This window comes from Zophobas morio, unplaced genomic scaffold, assembly GCF_036711695.1.
Source record: "Zophobas morio isolate AGI-343-1 ecotype UQ-CSIRO unplaced genomic scaffold, CSIRO_AGI_Zmor_V1 ptg000015l, whole genome shotgun sequence".
NCBI classification, from domain to species: domain Eukaryota; kingdom Metazoa; phylum Arthropoda; class Insecta; order Coleoptera; family Tenebrionidae; genus Zophobas; species Zophobas morio.
This window is the reverse complement of record NW_026972120.1, coordinates 151964-171640: the sequence shown is the minus strand read 5'-3', so window position 1 is coordinate 171640 and position 19677 is coordinate 151964. Positions and strand designations below refer to the sequence as shown.

Here is a 19677-nt window from a genome sequence, read left to right as displayed (position 1 = left end):
TGATATAGCGGGATAGTTTTATAATAGCCGTCACTTACTAGCTAATTATAACAAAGACCTAGTACACTGGATTTACGTTCTTGTAGGTAAGGGATTACGTTAAATCGTGGTGAAATGATATTTTTAATGACGTATAAAAAGCATAAAATTTAAAGCGTCTTATTTTACTTTAGATGAAAGTAGGCTCCTACTTGGCGAACTAGGAAAACAAATTGTGAGATATGAGTTACCCACATAAAGACTGCAACCTTTTTTTATTGGCTTTCGTTTATATTTAAGTCGTATTAAGGGTTTTTTAAAAACTAATTTTAGGACTTTATAGTAGAGTTATACATAAAATTTTCAAAACTATTTATTTATTTATTTCACAATACGCCCTTTCAGGTAAAGTAGGAAAAGATATTGTGAAAGGGTGTATCCTGCACACACTTTTTCTCCTGTTAAAAATAAATCTCTTTACAATAGGTAGGTCTTTATTAAAGCTTTTTTGACATTAATTTTTGTTCTTGATGATAGTAGATACAAGTAAAAAAATTCAAACTATTTAGGTTAAAAAAAATTATTTATTAAAATTTTTCATAATTTAATTGTGAGTCTTCATGTGTTATAGTTAAGCTGGTACAAAGTTCTTTGAGGATAAAAAGCGCAAAAAAATTTGAGATTGAAGTTACAAAATGTTAGAGAGTCACTAACCTTAGATGAAAGGAGATCACCTTTTACCTAGGAAGCAAAGAACGTACAGTTAGATAGGAAATAGAAACTAATAGAGGGGACTAAGTTAACTAAGAGAGTGGAAATAGTATTAAGAAGATCGCAGAACAATAGGTCGAGGACAACAGAACTTAAATACGTAAAGATAGCGCTTTACTATATGAAATATAGCAAAAACCGACTAAATTCATATACCTCCAAGAGAAGAAAAGAAGATAATCATTTGCGTATTTATTAAAACTAAATAAGGTTAGTATATTATCATAGGCACTTGAGGTGTTAACTCTATTGGAACACTCGAATTATAATTTTAAGATAAACGAATTAAACTAATTAAAGCATCAGAGAGCGCTGATATGATGCTGTGCCATAACATCATGTGATGCCTGTTTAAAGGTTACGTAATATCGTAATTTCCTTTTCTTCAAGCATATAGAAAAAGTGAACCAATTGTAAGCTTCTTTATATAATATGTGAGCGTTGATACGAAGCAAAGGCTTGTACAGGTTATACAAATAACTAAGCGAAGAAGTTGTAGAAATTCCGTTCAAAAACTTAACCTTGGGTGTATAAAATTAAGCAAAACCTTGAGGGATAACTTCCCTGAACTCCACTTTGAAAGTGTAAAATTTAAACATGTCTCAACAATTTTATTAATGCATACTATCTTTTCCTTATATTGTCAATATTGAGCTTCCAGAGTAACAATATCGTCAACTTTTACATCCACCTTGTCCTAATGATATTTTAAAAAATTCAACATAAAAAAAAACTATAAAAAGACCTTTACTACTATTAATTAAAAAAGATTAAGTAAGAGCTCTGGTAGTATTAAGATGTGGCCCCGTAAAAGGTAGGCATCAACTATAATTTTTTTTCAATAAAGCTCGTAAACACTGTCAACATTTTTAACCTACAAAAATATTGAATAAACAATCTATACGATTAAATAGGCTCATATTAAATAATATTAATAAATCTATCTTAGTTAAATAAATAATTTTTTTAATTATTTATATAATAAAAAGGTTTTGCTATAAATTTTTGTGATTTTTCTATAAAAGTTAGAACTAAAAAATAAAAATTAAACTTTTACTTTTACGTAGACCTATTCCAAATAAAAATAACTTTTTTAAAAGACAGTTTCGCTAAAAAAGAATCGCATATTTTGGTTAGAAGGATCGAATAGAGCTATAGCGATTATATAACTAAAAAAAAAAGGGACGAGGACAAGCGTCATAGTTAATAAAAAAAAAGACAAAAGGCAATATCCTCTCTCAAGCAGATATGCTTACTCGTAAGTAAATATGAAATGAGGGTATGCTTAAAAAAATGAGATTAGTTATTATGGTTCTATGTCTGAAAAACAGAGAAACTTTAAAAAGTTAACAGGTATATATTGAGCTTTTTTGAGAAAAATTTGAGAAATAATTATGCTTCTGCCGTTGTTATCTTAATAAACATAGAATTCTTCTTTTTAATGCTTAGGCCTTTACTAGTCTAGAATGAGAAGATTCACTTAATTGTTTTTTGATTTTGTGTACTGACAATCTAACATGTTTTCTTGGTATCTGCAATTTGTTAGGTGGGGCCCATCGAAATAGATGACTTCTTCCACCAATACTATAATAACCAGTGTAGGTCGTCCTCAGAGAAAGTAGAAGTCTTGCTAACTATGTTGGTGTGTATTTAAAAATGTAAACTCTTTGTGAAAAACTTTTTAAAAACTTAACAGAGACGATGGTAAAGTTTTAAAATATCTGCTATCCTTGTATTAAAGGTAAGTTTGTAGCAAAAATACGCGAATTAACACTTTTAAAAAAAAATCATAGTAAAAAACATAAACTGCATTTTATTTAACATAACGTATTTGACTAACTTTTCCCTTATTCCCTTCAATAAGAAGATGCTTAAAATTTTTATCTCATTTGCCTTCCTAGTCAATTGGGGGTTTAGGGGGATTTGTCCTCATTGTGTTGCTCGGTAAGTAACAAAAGAGACCTTTTTCGCGGTAACATTTAAGTTTATCATCAAAAACACTTGTAAACGTTTCTGGCCAGGAATAGTCTCTCGGGATATTACAGTGAATTAATGACTAGATAGTAATAATGAGCATTTATAAGCCAGTAGATAGCCCGACTTATCGAAAACCGCGTATTGCGAACTTTGATTTAAGCAGAAGAAGGTAAGTTTTTTTTTCTAGTTACCCTTATTCTTTAAGCTTTTTAAACACTTTCTAATACTTATTTATTTTTATAAGATCCTTTACTTCTTGTTACCACCCTGATTCTCTTGACTTTGTTTATGATCCTCTTCTGAATTTGGGAATTGGTAGTCTTTATAAGAGAATTTGAGTGTTATTCATAATTAATATTATTTACCTTTACTAACTTGCTTACCTTAATAACCAAATAATCTTTTTCTTCTTCTCTCTTTTATTTATTCAACTAATAAAACATAGAATACAAAATAAAAAAAGCGGTTATAATCAAATTATATAAAAACTTTATCTATATCATTTTATTTATATTACGCTTCTTAATTACTTATAAATATGAAAGGTTTTACATAATTCTATTATAGTTTAATAAAGTTTGTTTATATAAATATTGTTTAATAAATCTCTTAATATATATAACGCGAAGCTTAATATATATATATTTTTATACTAGATTAACTGATTTTTGCGTAATTATAAATTTTTTTAAGGATCTCGAAGATTATCATCACCTTTGGATACATTCCATTCTAAAGATATAAATTCGTACTATCTTTTTTTTATCAAAAACTTTTAAGTAATCTAACCCAATTTAGCTTAATTATACGCGTTAACTTTTTATTAACCTTACTTTTAATATTCGTTGTGCCGTTTGCATCATTTCCTTTAAAAAATAATTTATATAAATTTTAAACTTTTTATTACTATTAAATTTTTGGCTTTGCTACAATTTATAAAGGAAATTTAAAATTAGCGATTGGTGTTATACATCAATAATATTATTCTTTTTCTTTGTTTTTAATTTTGCAAGTGTTAATCATTATTTATAAATTAGTGCTGATTTACTAGAGGAAAGATTATATTTAATTCTCCGCTCGCATAAACTTTTTACTGATATCAGTAATAAAGGTATTAATAAAAGATTTTAATAATTTAAAGTTTATTTGAATTCTGGATCGAAAATATTTTTAAAGTTATTTGAATAAATAAAAGAACAATGGCTTTTTCTAGTCTAAATTAAGTCTTTAATAGATAAATTTTAGCAACTTGGTAGAATCACTAATTTTATATTCAAGGACCTCTGATTGGTTATTTATGCAGAATGCTCTTGGTTTTGAACGCGTGCTCTATTTTTTTCTCCTTTTTTTACTTTTATGTTTATTAATATTTACTGAATTAAAAAACTTTTACTAATTCTACTTTTAATAAAACTATCCTCAAGTTTTTAGTAAATTATATATTTTTAATCAGAATTTGTTCGAGATATTGTTAGAAATTTTAAACTTCGATACTTTAAAGGTATGTTATTGTGTTTACTAAACTCAACAATATAAATTTCTAGTTTATTACATAATTATAATTAGCCAATAATCATAAGAATAAAATTTTCCCAAAACCTTAGATCTTATAACAAATAAACTATTTTAATAAATAATCAATAAAATATATTGAAAATATTAAAATGTAATAATAACTTTAACATTCACACGAATAAACTTATATCTTTCTTATATACTTTTAACATATATACTCTGCATGTGAAATATATAAAAAATTGTTTTAAATTATATAATATAATAATTATTTTACTAATTATTTACCTCAATTTATATATAATAATAGACTTTATTGTTATATATTTACTTTTATGAGTAAAATTATCAGAATATTTAAAATAAAATATGCTTTAACTGTTAATAATAAATAAATAATGGGAATTATCAACTAATAAGTAAATAAAGTCATTAAATATATATTTTGAGAATAATAATACATGAAAGTTTACTTTGTTACTTTTTACTAAGTTTTCTACTTTTTTTGTTTGCTTTTTTAATATAAATATCAAAAGTTATACGGAATATAATAATAAAAAAGGTAGTATATATTAAAATTTAAACACTTAAAGTTATTACTGAAATTTTATTTACTTTATTTTTAATAAAATTTTTTTATATTTATTAATTCAATGTGAAAGCATTTGTTTTTTATTACAGTAGCTACATTTTTTTATATTAAAGTTCATTATAGTTATTGTTTATTTTATATATAAATATAATAATAAACTAAAGGAAGTTTATAATTATTTATAACAATTATAACTATAACTTGTAAAGTATAACAATATTTCGTTTTTCGTTAGGCCCGGATCCGCCAATCATACGCTACGGAGATACCGGACGGGCCTTATATATTATTTTTTCAGGTCCTAATGGATTTTTGGTAGTAATATGATGAGGTTCGGCCCCAAATAATTTATTATTAGGGTCCGTTGAAGTCGTTTCTGCCGATAATGAAACTGTTTTGGCTATTCTTGAAGAAGTTTTTTATTTTTTATATTTATATACTTTCACACTTTTTTTGTGTAGATTAATTATTAACAAAATTTACACAAAGCAAAAGGGTTTTAGTAATTTTATACAATAACAGACACATACAACTAGTATAAGTAAGTTTTATTATTTATTATTTAAAAATGTTGAATGTATAATAAGACAATTTAAAAACATACTAATAAAATAAGAAAAAATCATTAACATTATCATTTTGAAGTGTCAATAGTATAATGTAATAATAAGTAAAACTTTTGTTAGGGCTCCTTTTTTGGGGAAATTGCTTTGCTTTTTTCAGTGGCGCGGACCGCCTCCGTGAGGTTGTTTACTATGATTATTTTGATCATTATAATGATTATTATTATGATTATTGTTTTTATCAAGGGCTATTAAGAAGTGTATATGCTTTAGTTTATCCAAAGCTCATTTTGATGAAATGCTTCAAAAGTATCCAGACGTCGCTCAAGTTTTTTATGAAACCAGCAAAGTTTTTCTTTTTTATTATGAATTACTTTTATTATTACATTTTCATAATAAACTTATTAATCTTTTTAATGTAGTAAAAATTTACTTACAAGTTTATAAATTTTTTGGTATTATTATTAACATGAATACGTAAAAAAAAACTTTAGTGAATTTTTTTAAAAAAATTCCTTAATCGCTGTTTTGTTTTTATTTACAATAACTTCAGTATAATAAAACTTTTAATTTCAAGTATTTTCTCTTTTTATACTTTTTTTATAAAAGTTATCCTGCGCCGGAAACGTTAATATTATTTTGGGTAAAAAAATTGTTAACAGTTTTAAAATATCCCATCAGATTAAAATTAAATTAAGCACCTTTAAAAATTAATAAAATATTAGAGTATATTTAAATGATGAGTTAGAAATTTTTAATGAATCAAAAAATTTATGATTTTATTTAAAAAATAGTAAAATAAGTACAATATAAATATATCAAAATAAGTGTTATAAAGAAGTATTAATATTTTTATAATTATAAATTTAATACGAAAAGAAAAATAATAATGAATGATATAAATATCCAACAAAAAAATATTTTGTTTAAGAAGTGAATTATTTTTGTCATTTATATCTAATGTAATTGGATTGTTATGACTGACAATTTTTTTTAAAGTTTTTCATAGAAAGTGCCAAAATGTTTTTTACTGGAAGAAAATATTGTTTAACTTTTAATAAGGATTTAGTTATTATTTCAATTTTTAGAAGTAAACGAAATATTATAAAAATGTTAAACTTCCTATTATTAAAAAATTTAAAATTATTGAATGAAATTTTTTAACTTTTTAACTACAAAACAATATAATTATAAACCAAATTTTGGAGTGTAATATTTATAATACAATTTTTAATTGGTTAAGAAAATCTTAAGTAAGTATAAATAATAATAAATAACGAGATAATTTTACTAATATAGGAAGCCATTAGTTTATAAAATATATTAAAAAAAACCGTAAAAACTATCATTATTAAAATAAAAAATTCATATACTCAAATTATTATATTTTTCTAGTAGAGAGCACTGACTAATCAGAGTAATAATAAAAAGTATTCAATATTTTAAAAAAAAATGTTTCATCATTAAGATTATAGAAATATTATATAAAGTTTTTAAGTTAAATGTCAATAAAAACTTTTTTACAATAAGTAATAAAATGTTCTGTAAAACTACAATTTCAGTAATTTTTAGTAATTACTATGAAAATAATAGTAAAAATTAAGTAATAAAAATTCTATTTTATTCCATAAATTTATAAAAGTTTTCAGTATATAACATTAATTTTAATAATGATACTAATAAAAATATTATCATTAATACTAAATATGAAAAATAATGAATACTATTTTTAATATAATAAAAAGAAAATTAATTAATAATTCAAATAAAAATACGTTAATAAAAAAAATAATAAATTTCTCTACTGAAGTAATAAAAATTTATTAAATATGTATTATTGAAAAACTGAACATTTTTATTTATAATAAATATTGAATATATTTTGTTGTATTTACAGTTAAATAATAACATATCAGTTTATAATAGTAATTATATAATACTTGTAGAAACAAACATCTTTTACTTTAACGTACCAACTTTACTATGATTTTTTGTAAAATTATAACAATAAATAATATTTATGAATATATAATATATATTAACTAAAATTTGAATAAAAAAAAAATATTCCTTAAAAAAATTATTTTCCATATTTAGGAACGATTTGTTCAATTTAAGGAACGAATCGAAATGATAGAAAACGAAAGGGAACAAACAATTCGACAAATCAGACAAATATTACAGATGGTAGGGGTTATTATTTCATTATTTTTATTGATATTATTTTTTAAGGCGGTTTCCATTTTTTTTATTATGATATTTTTTTATTTCTTTATATATTTTTTATACCTTATACGTTATATTCTAAATTTCTAATACTTTTTTTCATCATTTTTATTTGTTTTTTTTATTCCTTTATAAAAAGTTTTACTATTTTATTTATAAATTTATAATATTTCATTTTTCTTTATTTTGTTGCTTTTAATTTATTGGTGTGTTATTGGATTTTTTCATTATATTTTCTGTTTTATTATTTTATAAGTATATTTTTTGAATTTGTAATAATTATGATTATCTTTATATTCAATAAAACTTTAACTATTGTTTCATAATTTTATTATAAAGCAAAATATGCATAATTAAAGTATTTTGGTTCGTAGACATGTTGAGTATTTTTTTAGAAAGAATAATAATGATTAAAAAAATAATTTTTCATTATTTATATTTCTAATGCGTAGCACTTAAAATATTTTTATGATACCACTTATAAATGAATTCTTATATAAAAATGTTATTATATTATGTATCATTATTATTAAGTACTTTTATTATTTATTATATTTCTATATTATTCCTGCTTGCTTAATAATAATATTAATTAAACAAAATTCGGTTGTGTGTTTTAAAATCACTATTTTTTTTTTAATTTCATTAAATTTACTGAGTTGCCGGAAATATTTATTGTTAATTTTTATAAATATTATTTATTCATTAACCTTTTATTATTTTTGGTCTTCTTTCTTATAAAGCTTTATTAATGTAATTGACCAATTATGAAGGTTCCTCGGATTAAACATTGCAACATTGGCTTCTTACACGTGTTGGCCATGAAATTGGCGACTGAAGTACTATTTGCAATCTTAGCTGTTTTTGTTTTGATTGGATTTTTATTATTTTTTTTTTTTTATGGAAGTTAGCAGCGCCACTTCAGCGAGAACTTGAAAATTTTACTATTTTTCAAAAACTAATCATTTTTATTGGTGGAAACGTTTCTATATTGGGCACTGACAAAAAAGTAATATTTGATAACTAGAAAATTTCAACTGTAAAAAGTATATTATTTAATATTTTTATAGCAAATCGTTTTAAAGCTTTATGAAGACTTTAAAAATAAATGCCTATAACTTTTTATGAATAATGTTCTTATAATTGTAATACATTCCCAGCAAAAACTTTCATTGGCTGTAGGAATAGTCCGTTAATTTGCCGTAGTAGTTAGTTTCATGGGCTGTTACTGACCAACAGACAAAAGCGGTCCACTACTCGCCGTCGTCGTACTCTCTCTTAATTTATTGGATGATTAAGTGTGACACAAGGTTTTTCTTCTGATGTTCGGAAATTACGAATCGAGCGATGCGAAAACTGTAATTGAAAAATTAAAAGTAAAGCTCACACGTGACAGATGGCGCTGGTCATTGGCTACTTGCCATCAATAACTTCTTTTTTTCTGTCACGTTTTTTAGCAATGAACATTTTTGTTGGGGTCGTCTTCAGGCATTTTAAAGGCGAAAACTTACTATAAACGTTGAGCAGTTCAGAAATTGAGTTTTTCACCAACCCAGCAGACGATTACGGCTTTTAAAGAGCTCGCTATTCGTTATTGAGCTAGCAAACAGTCAGTTAGCCAAAACGGATTTGGAAAGGCAAGAGCAACAAAGTAGTTCCCAGTTAGAGTTTTCTTGAAAGCCTGTAATTAATTCTATTGGCTCGCGGTAAGCTGTTATGGCGGAGTGCAGGGCAATTGCAGCAAAGCGCGAATATACAAAACCTTGAGTGTAAAATACTTTCCGGCGTATATTTTAATGATTATCTATTATCAATATGATATAAAAGATTGTCGCTGAAATCAAAGGCGCTGGCTATTTTGGAGCTCTTTTTAATAGCAGTAAAAATAGTGAAAAATACACAGCAGTTATGGAGTCAAACTGTCTGATTTGCAATTTAACTCTTGAAGGTTGTTGTGTGCTACACTTCATTATTATTGTTACTACTAACAATAAATTTTTTAGGCATTAAAAAGTTGTTTCCTTTATATCCAGAAATAGAAAAACAACTTAAGGAAGACGTTCCTTTACTGGTGCTGCATTATCATTAAAATTATTAATTTGATTGTTAACACAATATAAATAGAGCGTAGAAAGAGAGCCTGCTTTAAAAAAAGCCGTATCATGCATCGGTGAATGTAACTTTTTGTACAGTTTCATATATTTAGTTAATGATAATAACAATAATACTAATGAAAAAAAAGCGCCCTCGCTGCGTTCCACAAGTGGTACTCACGAGAAGCCGCTCTCCTCACTTCGTACCTATTCGCTGGACTTCCACACACTAAAAAAGTTTTCGCGCGTAAATATTACATTGGAAGAAGAAATGAATAAAATACCATCTAAAAAACTCGATAAAAAACTCATTAAAAGAATATTATCCTCCCTACCAACCGCGGATCTGCTTCGCGTTATAGTTGTATCAAAACTGTGGAAATCCATAATCCTTTCTTCAAGTTTACTATTATTATTATATATAATACAATTAATGAAAACTCTAATGTTTAGAAAAAGTTTGGAAACGATTTTATTGGGAAATGGCCCAATTGCGCCTTGATGATTCGTTACTTTACTATTATACAGACATTATAAAAAAACTCCATAAACAAATCGATGAAATTTCATTAAAAGATTGCTGGTTGCGTATTATTAATATTAATTTTAACGCCAAATTTTTATTAAAAATCAATAATTTATTTCATTTTTATAAAAAATTTTTGTTTTTTAAAGTTTAATAAAATTTATTAATAATGAAGGGAACTTTCCGAGGGCTCTATTATTTCATGCTTTCAGCAACTCTCTCCTAAAAAAGTGGACCTTTTCGGTTGTTGGGGTCTCACATCGGGCGTCGTTTCTTCGCTCAGTCACTCATCTCCTGGATTGACCCATTTACGATTGACTGGTGCATTCTTTTATATTTGTAGCAAATTAAATGTGTTTTGTTGGTTTTTAAGTTATTGCTACCAATTATTTGCCTCATAACTGACATTTGATGCAATAAAACTTTTTGGTGATTAAAATATCTTTAATGGCTACGGAATATTTTTATACTTGTAAGACGCTTTCTTTAGCCGTTTACCGCTTTATTTGCTGCAATGTAATAAACAGTAACTAAATTTTAATATAAAATCTCTACTGATTCATATTTATGTAGTTGTAGCAATGAATGTTGAAAATTTGCTCTTTAATTGGACAATACTGTAATAGTAACACTTTGCTACAATTTAGTGGGTAGTGTACTTATTTGGCTGCTCCTCCTATAATCCTGCCGGTTTAACCAATAGATAAGTCTTCTTTTGTAAACCGAATCACTTTGGAAGACATAAGTTAATTCAGTAATATTTATGCTCAGGTAAAATGGGGCGTCATTATTATTCACACACCAATCGTAAGTACTACATATCCTTAAAAAGGAACGTAAAAATATAACAATAAAAAATGTTGACATAAAAAAACATTCATAACTCTTGCATTTTTTAACCAATAATAATTATCAAAGGATGCCGAAAAATTGGCGATCAAGCATTGGTGGATATTGCAAACTCGTGCTTGGATTTGCTGTCGCTCGAAGTGGGCCATTGCAAGAATTTATCTGAAGTATCATTGGAGTACATTTTGGTAAAAAAAAAATAATTTTAAGAAAAAACGCTAATTGAACTTTTTTTCTATAAATATAATAATTAAATAATAAAAATTTGCTAATATTTTTATAAAGGCCAGATGCCGTCTACTAGAAAAACTCAGTGTTCGTCGCTGTACAAGTATATTATTATATATATTATTTGTTTAGTTTTTCTTAACTAATATATAAAAACATTATTTTTTTCTTTACTTCTCTTCACTTTTGAATATTTTTGATAATATCTATTATTGTTTTGTGGTTGTTCATCTGTAATTAGTTTCTTTTTTATTATATATAGTAAAAAAAAAAATTTATTACTGCGTTAACTCCACTATAATAACTTTCATAATATATTCTGGTTATTGCTTTTCATTATTAATTTTTACCTTTTTTAATTTCACTCTCACTAAAAAATGACGCTTTCTCGTTGTATATCTTTATTGTATATAAAAGATTTTTTTTTTACCTCATTATTTTATTTTCGGTTGCTAAAAAATTTTTTATATTTTATCTTTTATAAATGTCTATATTATTTTTTAAATTTATATATTTAGTTTTCATTAGCTTTTATTTGTTATGAATATATACTTTTTCAAGGCATTTCCTCTTCTTCGTTTCTTCACTTTCGACGGTATCCAGCTAATAACCTGAAGTTTCTTGATCTTTCGGATTGCTCGTTTCTAAAAGATGACGCTATCGAGGCCGTCGTTGTGGTTTCCCTTCTTAATCACTATATTTATTGACACATTTTACTTTTTATATTATTATTTAAACCACTCCCCATTAATTTAGTGAATTTTTCTTAAGATAGAGTACGTTTTATTCTCCTCAGTTTTTTTCGTTATTTACATTTTTATACTATAATTATTTATTGAAAATATTTAGAATTTTCTGTCTGGCTGATGTTATTATTATTAGAATATTTTTCTATTTTTTCAAAATTTATGTTTATTATTATTTCCTTTTAATTACTTATTATTAAACTTATTTATCTTTGCGTTTCCTTTTCCTGCAGAAATTATTACTCAAAATTAAAGTTTTTCTATTTTTTTAATATATAATTATTAACTACTTTATATTTATTATCAATTAATTCTATAATATTTTCTTTTATATAGATACTATGTTTATTTAAATAATTTTATTAAATTATATATTTATTTCATATTATATATTTTAATCTTTATATATTGGTTATTAGTATTTTTTAGCAAAAATTATTATTAAAAGTTTTTTTGTTTGCTTCAACATTTGTTTATTATTATTTTATTAACTGTAAGTATTATTTTAAAAAATAAATAAATATACTATATGTCATTAACTTACTATAATTTTTGATATTTTTTTTTCCAATTTCATATTTTATATATTTTTGTATATGTTTTTATTAAAAGTATATTTTCTTTATTTTTTATATCCTATACTCGTTTCCTTTTCTTTTTGGAACGTAAACTTTTTATTATTTATCATGTTTACACCAGTGTTATATCTATTTTTCATACTTTCCTATTTTGTTTTTTACATGAAACTGTTTAGGGCTGCCCAGAACTGAAAACTCTTCTTCTTTCCTTCTGCGAAGAGTTGACTCCGTTGGTCATGACTTTCATTGCAGGCATTATTATTATTATTATTACTGTCATCTTTATAATTATAATTATAATTATTAGAAAACTGCAAAAATTTAAAGAAGTTAGACATGTCTTCTTGCAATAAAGCAATTACTGATGAAGGTTATTATTATTATCACTTAATATAATTAAGATTACTACTATTATCACAAAAGGGATAAGAAGATTAACAGTTTCAAATAGCTTAAGAAGGACGTTAAAAGGTTTTTATGTAATAATTAAAAAAACAAACAAAAAAATTTTTTTTTAATAAAAAGTTTTAGTTCTTCGAAGTTGTATAGCTTTTTCACCAATTAGTCTTGAACTTATTGATGAACATTTTCCCGGTAATAAATAATAATAATAATAATAATAATAATAGAAATAATAAAATCTATTTTAGAGCTCAAAGCTTTGGATATTTCAACGTGTAGACTTATAAGAAAGTTTAGCGTTCATTCTGCAACGCAAACTAAAACTGTTTTGTATAATAAGAGATAAAATAAAATAGTGAAAAAGATTATAGAGAAAAACAACTTTTTTTTATTATATTTTTTTATATTTTCTTGCTTCATTTATTTATATATTTTATGCTCCTCTGTAAATTTGTAAATTTATTCCTATATTTCCATTGCACTTTCATTACGAGCTAGAGGCCTGAAAGAGCTAAATGTTGGGTACTTTGTACCGCGTTGAAAAGTAATATAAGAAATCCCCTAAGTAAATGCAACTGCCTTGTGTAGATTCTACTGGCTTTTATTTTTTTAGCATTGCTCTCAAGTAGACTCATTTTATAATTCCTGACGACCATAAAACTTAGAGAATCTACCAATAAGTTCAGTACTTTAAAAGTTCTTTTTCAGTATTTGTTCAACGTAGGAAAAATAATTGAAGATATAAAGATATATTATGAGTAAATTATTACAAAAAAAAGGATAAGTTATAATATATAGAGAAAGTAAATAAAGATAGATACATAAAATATATAAAAAAGCTATATTATATAAAGAATTCCTATATTCACTGCAGTAACCGGAATCTCAGCGCGTGCTAGCTAATACTAGGAGAGCTGCGATTAGCGGACAAGCCCGATACATAGAATGACCTACCCATAGTGTTGAAGGGTCATTGTTTATTATGAGCGAGTACTGTAAAAAATGACTCTTGAACTCCATCGTTTCCTTTCATTTTCATTCTTTTCTTTCCTTCTTTTGTTTGTCTGATAATTTTAGTTCCCTTGTAACATCGCGGCCTTACTAACAACGTTCTTAGGTAAAAGTAACATTAAAAATAAAAAAGAACTGGGTGTAAAGTCTCTATAATGTTAAAAATATATAATAACTTTAACTGTAATAATAAAAGTTATACGCATTTTGCTGTGACGTCCTTACGTGAAATGCCTTCAATCTTATTAAGAAAAAAAAATTAGACCAAAAATGCAAATACAAGCATTATTTTTGGTACGTTTCGCGGGCTATAATTTTCGATCCCACTTTCCTGTGCATAACATTTTCAATGAGTTGTCTGATAAGCTATAATAATAGTAAAACGTGCTTACCAATGACGAGATTCTTTAAGTTTTACATATATTTTTCTGCAAGCCGAAATAATAAACAAACAAATAAGTGTTTCAATTTTTGTAGTAATCTAAAAATTCGTAAAAATATTGGTAATTTCATAATTCTTTTTACGTGTAAAGCTTGCTTCGTATAAAATTCTATATATTAATATTTTTGCTAGAAAGGACCGTAAAAGAATAGAATGTAAAATAATATTAACTTTCATTATAATGGAAAAATAACACAGTAATAAACAACTTTTATACCGGGATTCGCGTTAACTACACTGGTGAGTGTATCAACTCTTTTTCCTGGGGGTTCCTGGGGGTTAAATAACTACTTTTGCTAAGTAAACTGCATCAAAACCAGAATTTTCAAAGTCAAAAATAAAGTTAATGATGATATTAATAATAAACATTATTTCCGATTTTTCTATTCATTAGTGATTTTATAATATAAAATATTATAAAGTTTTTTTTGTTTAACGTTTTATACTTATACACTTTACTTACTCTTCAATTTATTGAATTTCAAAAAACTCGTAATTAAAATAACAGTAACAAACCTTACATATTATAACTAAAAAAATAGTTAAAAATTATAATGCATATTTATAATATTGTACTGTAAATATTATAAAAAAGTATCATAAAAATAGTACGCAACCTCGCATAGTCCATAGGACGGACTTCACCTTGCTCTGAAAGTTTGTTATCTATAATAATATCAAAACTATAGTAACAGCAGCACTTTAGCAAAAGGAATTCTAAATTTCAGTATAACTTTTCCTTCATCCATATAATGAAGTTGTTGTGGGTGTGGCTCGTATCTCCTATCAGTGAATTAGTGGATACGCTTATTAAAATCCCTGTATCATTATATTTGCTATTACAGTCACGCGGGCAACGAACTTTCCCAAATACTTTCCGGGCATATGATGATACCTATAACCTTTTTATTTTGGTGGGATAACCATATTATAATATATCTTGTGGTCTGGAAGAAGTCTTTGTTATTAAATGAATCAAAAAAAAATTTATAAAAAAAGCATAAGTGAAAAAATTGCCTGGATTTTCTCCAAGCACAACGCCACCGTTTCTGAGGTTCAATTTATAGGAAACACTATTTTTATTGTGTTTACTATATAACCGATCATAGATGTTGCACGTAAAACGGGGGCTTACACAAAGCAACAATTACAATAACTTTAATTAAAAAAACATTCCAAGTTAAGCCGAAAGTTTAATGGATAAAAAACTACTTTGTAGAAGTCGTTAGAACAGTTGCGTCAAACTCTTCTTCCAGCCGTTGAACAAGAATTCCATATTTAGAGTTCCTGCATGTCATAATAATAACAATTGTAATAATAATGATAAAAAATAATAATTGTCCAAAGCCGCGCTGCTTGATTATATATAAATATGCATGTAAAAGTGAAATAGTAAAAAGAAAAGCATCACTATCGAAAAAAAATCAGGTAAGTGCCACCTTAGCTGCTGCTGTGAGTAACGCTGTTGGCCGTCAGTAGTAACTTGGACAGGTCTGCTTTTAGCCTATTATACGACGAGCTTTCCACGGGATACGTGCCTGCAAATACCTTCAGTTATAATGATCATAATAATAATAATAGCCAAAGACTTTGGCTTTTCAAAACCTGTAAAGGGTGCATCTAAATGCTCGGGGGGGAAAAAACGTATCACCTTAGTACTATTATCACTGTTATTGCTATCCGATACATATTAAAATATATTAATAACTAGGCTAACGTACCAACTTTTATTTCTTTTGTATTTTGAATATTAGCAAAAATATAGCCAACTTGTCCAGAATCTCTATAAATAACAAAAAATAATAGATACTTAAAAAAAACTTTAAAGAAATAACTTTCGTCGGTATATAGTCAGGAGATAGCACGCCAACTTTACAGACTTCATATTTCTTCCGATTCGCAAATGTCTGTATAATATAACCTTTCATTGGGCATAAGAAGCTCTTTTTTTTAAGGCTCCATTTTTAAAAATATGAAACCTTCGCGCACTGCTCCTCCAATCACTTCGTTTAGCATGCCCACGCCACGGTAGCTGTCGAACCAAGTGTCACACAGTAAGCCTTTAAAAGGAGTGTCTGGAGGGTTGCAGCGCAACAGGAAAACTTTTTGAGTAAATTAAGCAGATTTCTTTTTTACAACACGAATTACCAGCTGATACGCTCCACAACAGGCAGGAAGAATGGCTTCAGTGTCAACTTTGGTTTTTCGCAGAGCACTAAGGGTGCAGAAAAAAGTAACGCAGATATAATACTTTTTTTAAGTAAATCAGAATAAAAGATTTAAAAATTACAAAATATGAAACTCATAAAAAGATGAAGTTTCTTCTTTTGTTATAATTAATTTGTCTTTATAAAAACTTACATATTAATACTGCAGAGCAAATAAAAACTCACTGTCCTTAAAACCAAAAGGAGCTTGCGTCTGACTTTTCACTCTTGCTATATTTGCAGAAGAATAGCAATCTTGAAATGCAGTTAACAAATTTTTACTTTTAAGAAAGATTTAAGTATAGAAAAAAACCAAACTTCAAATTATTATAACCACCGAATAGAAATCAAAATAACACTAAGTTCTAGAAAAATGTGTATTCAGTTTAGTTGAAGTTCTTATAAAAATCGTATAATTCGTAAATGCCCAAATTTAATAAAAATTTACTTAAGAAAATTTGAACAAATAAAAAATAAAATAAAATTCAAATTTTGTATATAAGACACTTTATTAATTACAGGAATTAAATTTTAATCGGCTGCGAAGGCCAAATCAAAGTTAGCAATCGTTTGGTCTCGAACTCCTACGATATAATAATAATGATAATAATAATAATAATAATAATAATAATGATAATAATAATAATAATAATAATAATAAAAGCCTTGATTGGCAATCATTGATAAAAGAGGGCCTTGAAAAGATCTCCAAACTTTGTAATGTAAATGGACATGTTCCTTGACTATCATACTTACGATAAAAGTAAATTTACAAAATTTACTATTTATGTAACTCCGTTAATATTTATCATCTAAAATATAAACTTGAGATTTTTGGAATAAATCTTAAAAGATAATAATTAAGAAAACATTAATGGTGAAAATTGCTGATAAGAAACTTATTAGCAGGTCTACAGGAAGTGAAAAAAACCGGAATGTCAATTAAGTTAAGCAAGTAATCATCTTTATACTTTTAAAACAACGAACATGTCTGCGCCTACATGATGCCTCTTGCGTGTACATATATATTAAATTATTTAGTTTCCATTGGGGTGGGGGACTATTAACTAATAGAGAACAATTTTTTTAAAAAAATAAAATATGTTATCACCCTAAAGTTTTATAAAATTTATAAACTGACGCTTTTTTTAAACACATCTATATATAATAATAAACTGTAACCCTAAAGATACTATAAACTTTTAAATAACAATTTTTTTTAACTATTATATACATAAATAATATAAATCCTAAAAAATTAAAATTTATTAAATAACTTTTTTTAACCAAAAAAAATTATGTAAACCTGAAGATATTTTATTTTTTATTAGACGATTTTTACTAAAAAAATTAAAAAAAACCCAAAGTAAATAGAAAAAATACTTAATTAACGATAATTAAGAATAATAATTAGTTATAAAGCTTGAATACGTTTCAAAAGGTAAGTTTTCTAAAACTTCGTTATTTTGACTAGAAGCGGGTATTACCTCTTAAAAAGTTTAAATAAACTATTTGTATTTAAGCAAAATTTTGTTCTTTTGATATTAAACTTTTAAAATATCCAATAAAATTATATAATAGTTAAAATAAAAAGATGAGTTCTAATAAGTTATAAATATATATGAATGTAAAAAAAGGAAGGAACCTGCCAGCTCTAGTAAACGATCGGCTACCGGATTTTTGAAGTGATCAACATGAGCAATTATACCAAAATTTCTAATCTTTTCTCTTGAATATCTTTCTAGATTAAACGGGTATTATAGTTTGACCTGAAAATAACTAAATTTTTTTTCAACATTTTGAATTTAATATTAATTATAATAACTATACAAATGTAACAAACTTTATTATTTTAAATATTCCATATATACCTAACTATGCTAGTGGCAACGTAGCATACTATAGAGTTTCGCAAGTGACTCCTGGAGTTATACGAACGCTTACTTGCGCACAAATCATAGTAAGCGGTCTGCGCTCAACTACCGGGCATGCAAGTCTTTAATAGTTGTAAAATACAATAAGATTTTTGTTTTTTAGTATTGTAACTTATGTTCAGTCTATAGGACTGAACTTAGTGTTGTTATTAGCTGTCTAAAGGATAGTTCATAAAGGAGAGCTTAACATCTACAGGGCGTGTAAATTAATAAATGTTGGTAGCGCCAAAGAAATATTATAAACAGATATGACCTTTTTTTAAACATTAGCCCGCTTCATATACATGCGAGAGCATTTTCTACTAACTTCCAATCCTAACCATTTACAAAACTATATATAACTTATTTCTCGGCGCCCACTTAGCTGTTTTCTAATTAAATAATAAACATTCATGTCCTTAAGAACGGCTATTATCGTTTCATGCCATACTGGCGCTTGTATCTACCATTAACAAATCTAAATGGTGAAACGTATTGTGGAATTCTTCATACATTAAATTGCAAAGCACATTATTTGCTTCATTTAACCCTTTATCATTTTTTAAAGTAGTGAGTTATATTTATTTCTTGTTCAAGTCTCTTACCTCCTTGTTTAACACAGTAAAAAAAAATTTGTTTTTAACCGTGTCTAGTACTTAAAGAATTTGGTTTTCAGGTTCAATAACTCTCTTTCGCCTTAGGTCGTTCTTTTCATTTTTATTATCTATAATACCAACATAAATTCCTAAAAGATTAAATTATCGTAAAACTTAGCTTTTTCTTTTCACTTAAAACTCACTTTATTACTCCTTATTGTAAGCAGGAAAGTTTATTTTTTTTTTCGGTAAAGTGGTGTTATAACAATAGTCACAACCCTTATTTCTCTAAGCTTTATCGTATAAATTCTTTTTTTTAAAAAAAATGGTTAACACTTCATAACCACTATCAAAATTTGTATAAAACGTACACAATACAGTCAGTTAAAGCCAGGACCAATTCATTGACCAGTTTTGGTCTTCATTTATTACCTTTACAAAAGGTCGAAATACGCTTTTATAT

General features: G+C 25.9%; 1 protein-coding gene and 2 long non-coding RNA genes across 6 annotated transcripts; 2 read left to right on the top strand and 1 right to left on the bottom strand.

The window, feature by feature from the left end:
- Positions 1-2782: 2782 nt before the first annotated feature.
- On the top strand, positions 2783-3475 carry LOC135129335 (uncharacterized). The gene is made up of 3 exons (XR_010280555.1): positions 2783-2896; positions 2972-3042; positions 3421-3475. It is a non-coding gene; the product is annotated as an uncharacterized LOC135129335 (long non-coding RNA).
- Positions 3476-4184: 709 nt separating this feature from the next.
- LOC135129346 (uncharacterized) lies at positions 4185-10169 on the top strand. The gene is made up of 13 exons (XM_064056493.1): positions 4185-4228; positions 5070-5132; positions 5193-5248; positions 5521-5579; positions 5644-5746; positions 7495-7584; positions 8397-8462; positions 8531-8632; positions 9451-9571; positions 9627-9694; positions 9748-9799; positions 9866-9963; positions 10035-10169. The coding sequence occupies exons 5-13, from the start codon at positions 5696-5698 to the stop codon at positions 10167-10169; spliced, it is 783 nt and encodes a 260-aa protein (XP_063912563.1). The 5' UTR covers positions 4185-4228; positions 5070-5132; positions 5193-5248; positions 5521-5579; positions 5644-5695.
- Positions 10170-13931: 3762 nt separating this feature from the next.
- On the bottom strand, positions 13932-18825 carry LOC135129341 (uncharacterized). 4 transcript variants are annotated; one of them, XR_010280558.1, is made up of 19 exons: positions 18577-18825; positions 18351-18484; positions 17371-17456; positions 17225-17289; positions 16860-16960; positions 16647-16713; positions 16478-16573; positions 16334-16419; positions 16220-16281; positions 16104-16156; positions 15938-16036; positions 15711-15785; positions 15516-15654; positions 15342-15456; positions 15116-15281; positions 14716-14803; positions 14449-14607; positions 14355-14387; positions 13932-14297 (listed from the first exon to the last, which is right to left on the bottom strand). It is a non-coding gene; the product is annotated as an uncharacterized LOC135129341 (long non-coding RNA). The 4 variants fall into 4 exon arrangements; XR_010280559.1 differs by having other exon boundaries at positions 14449-14537; XR_010280561.1 differs by having other exon boundaries at positions 15516-15571.
- Positions 18826-19677: the final 852 nt, after the last annotated feature.

Excerpts from the sequence above, each read along its gene's own strand:
- LOC135129346 (XM_064056493.1), top strand. The coding sequence starts at position 5,696 with ATGCTTCAAAAGTATCCAGACGTCGCTCAAGTTTTTTATGAAACCAGC. Across the intron at positions 9,572-9,626 it reads TTGCAATTTAACTCTTGAAG|GCATTAAAAAGTTGTTTCCT; the intron begins GTTGTTGTGTGC and ends TAAATTTTTTAG. Across the intron at positions 9,800-9,865 it reads CGTATCATGCATCGGTGAAT|CGCCCTCGCTGCGTTCCACA; the intron begins GTAACTTTTTGT and ends ATGAAAAAAAAG.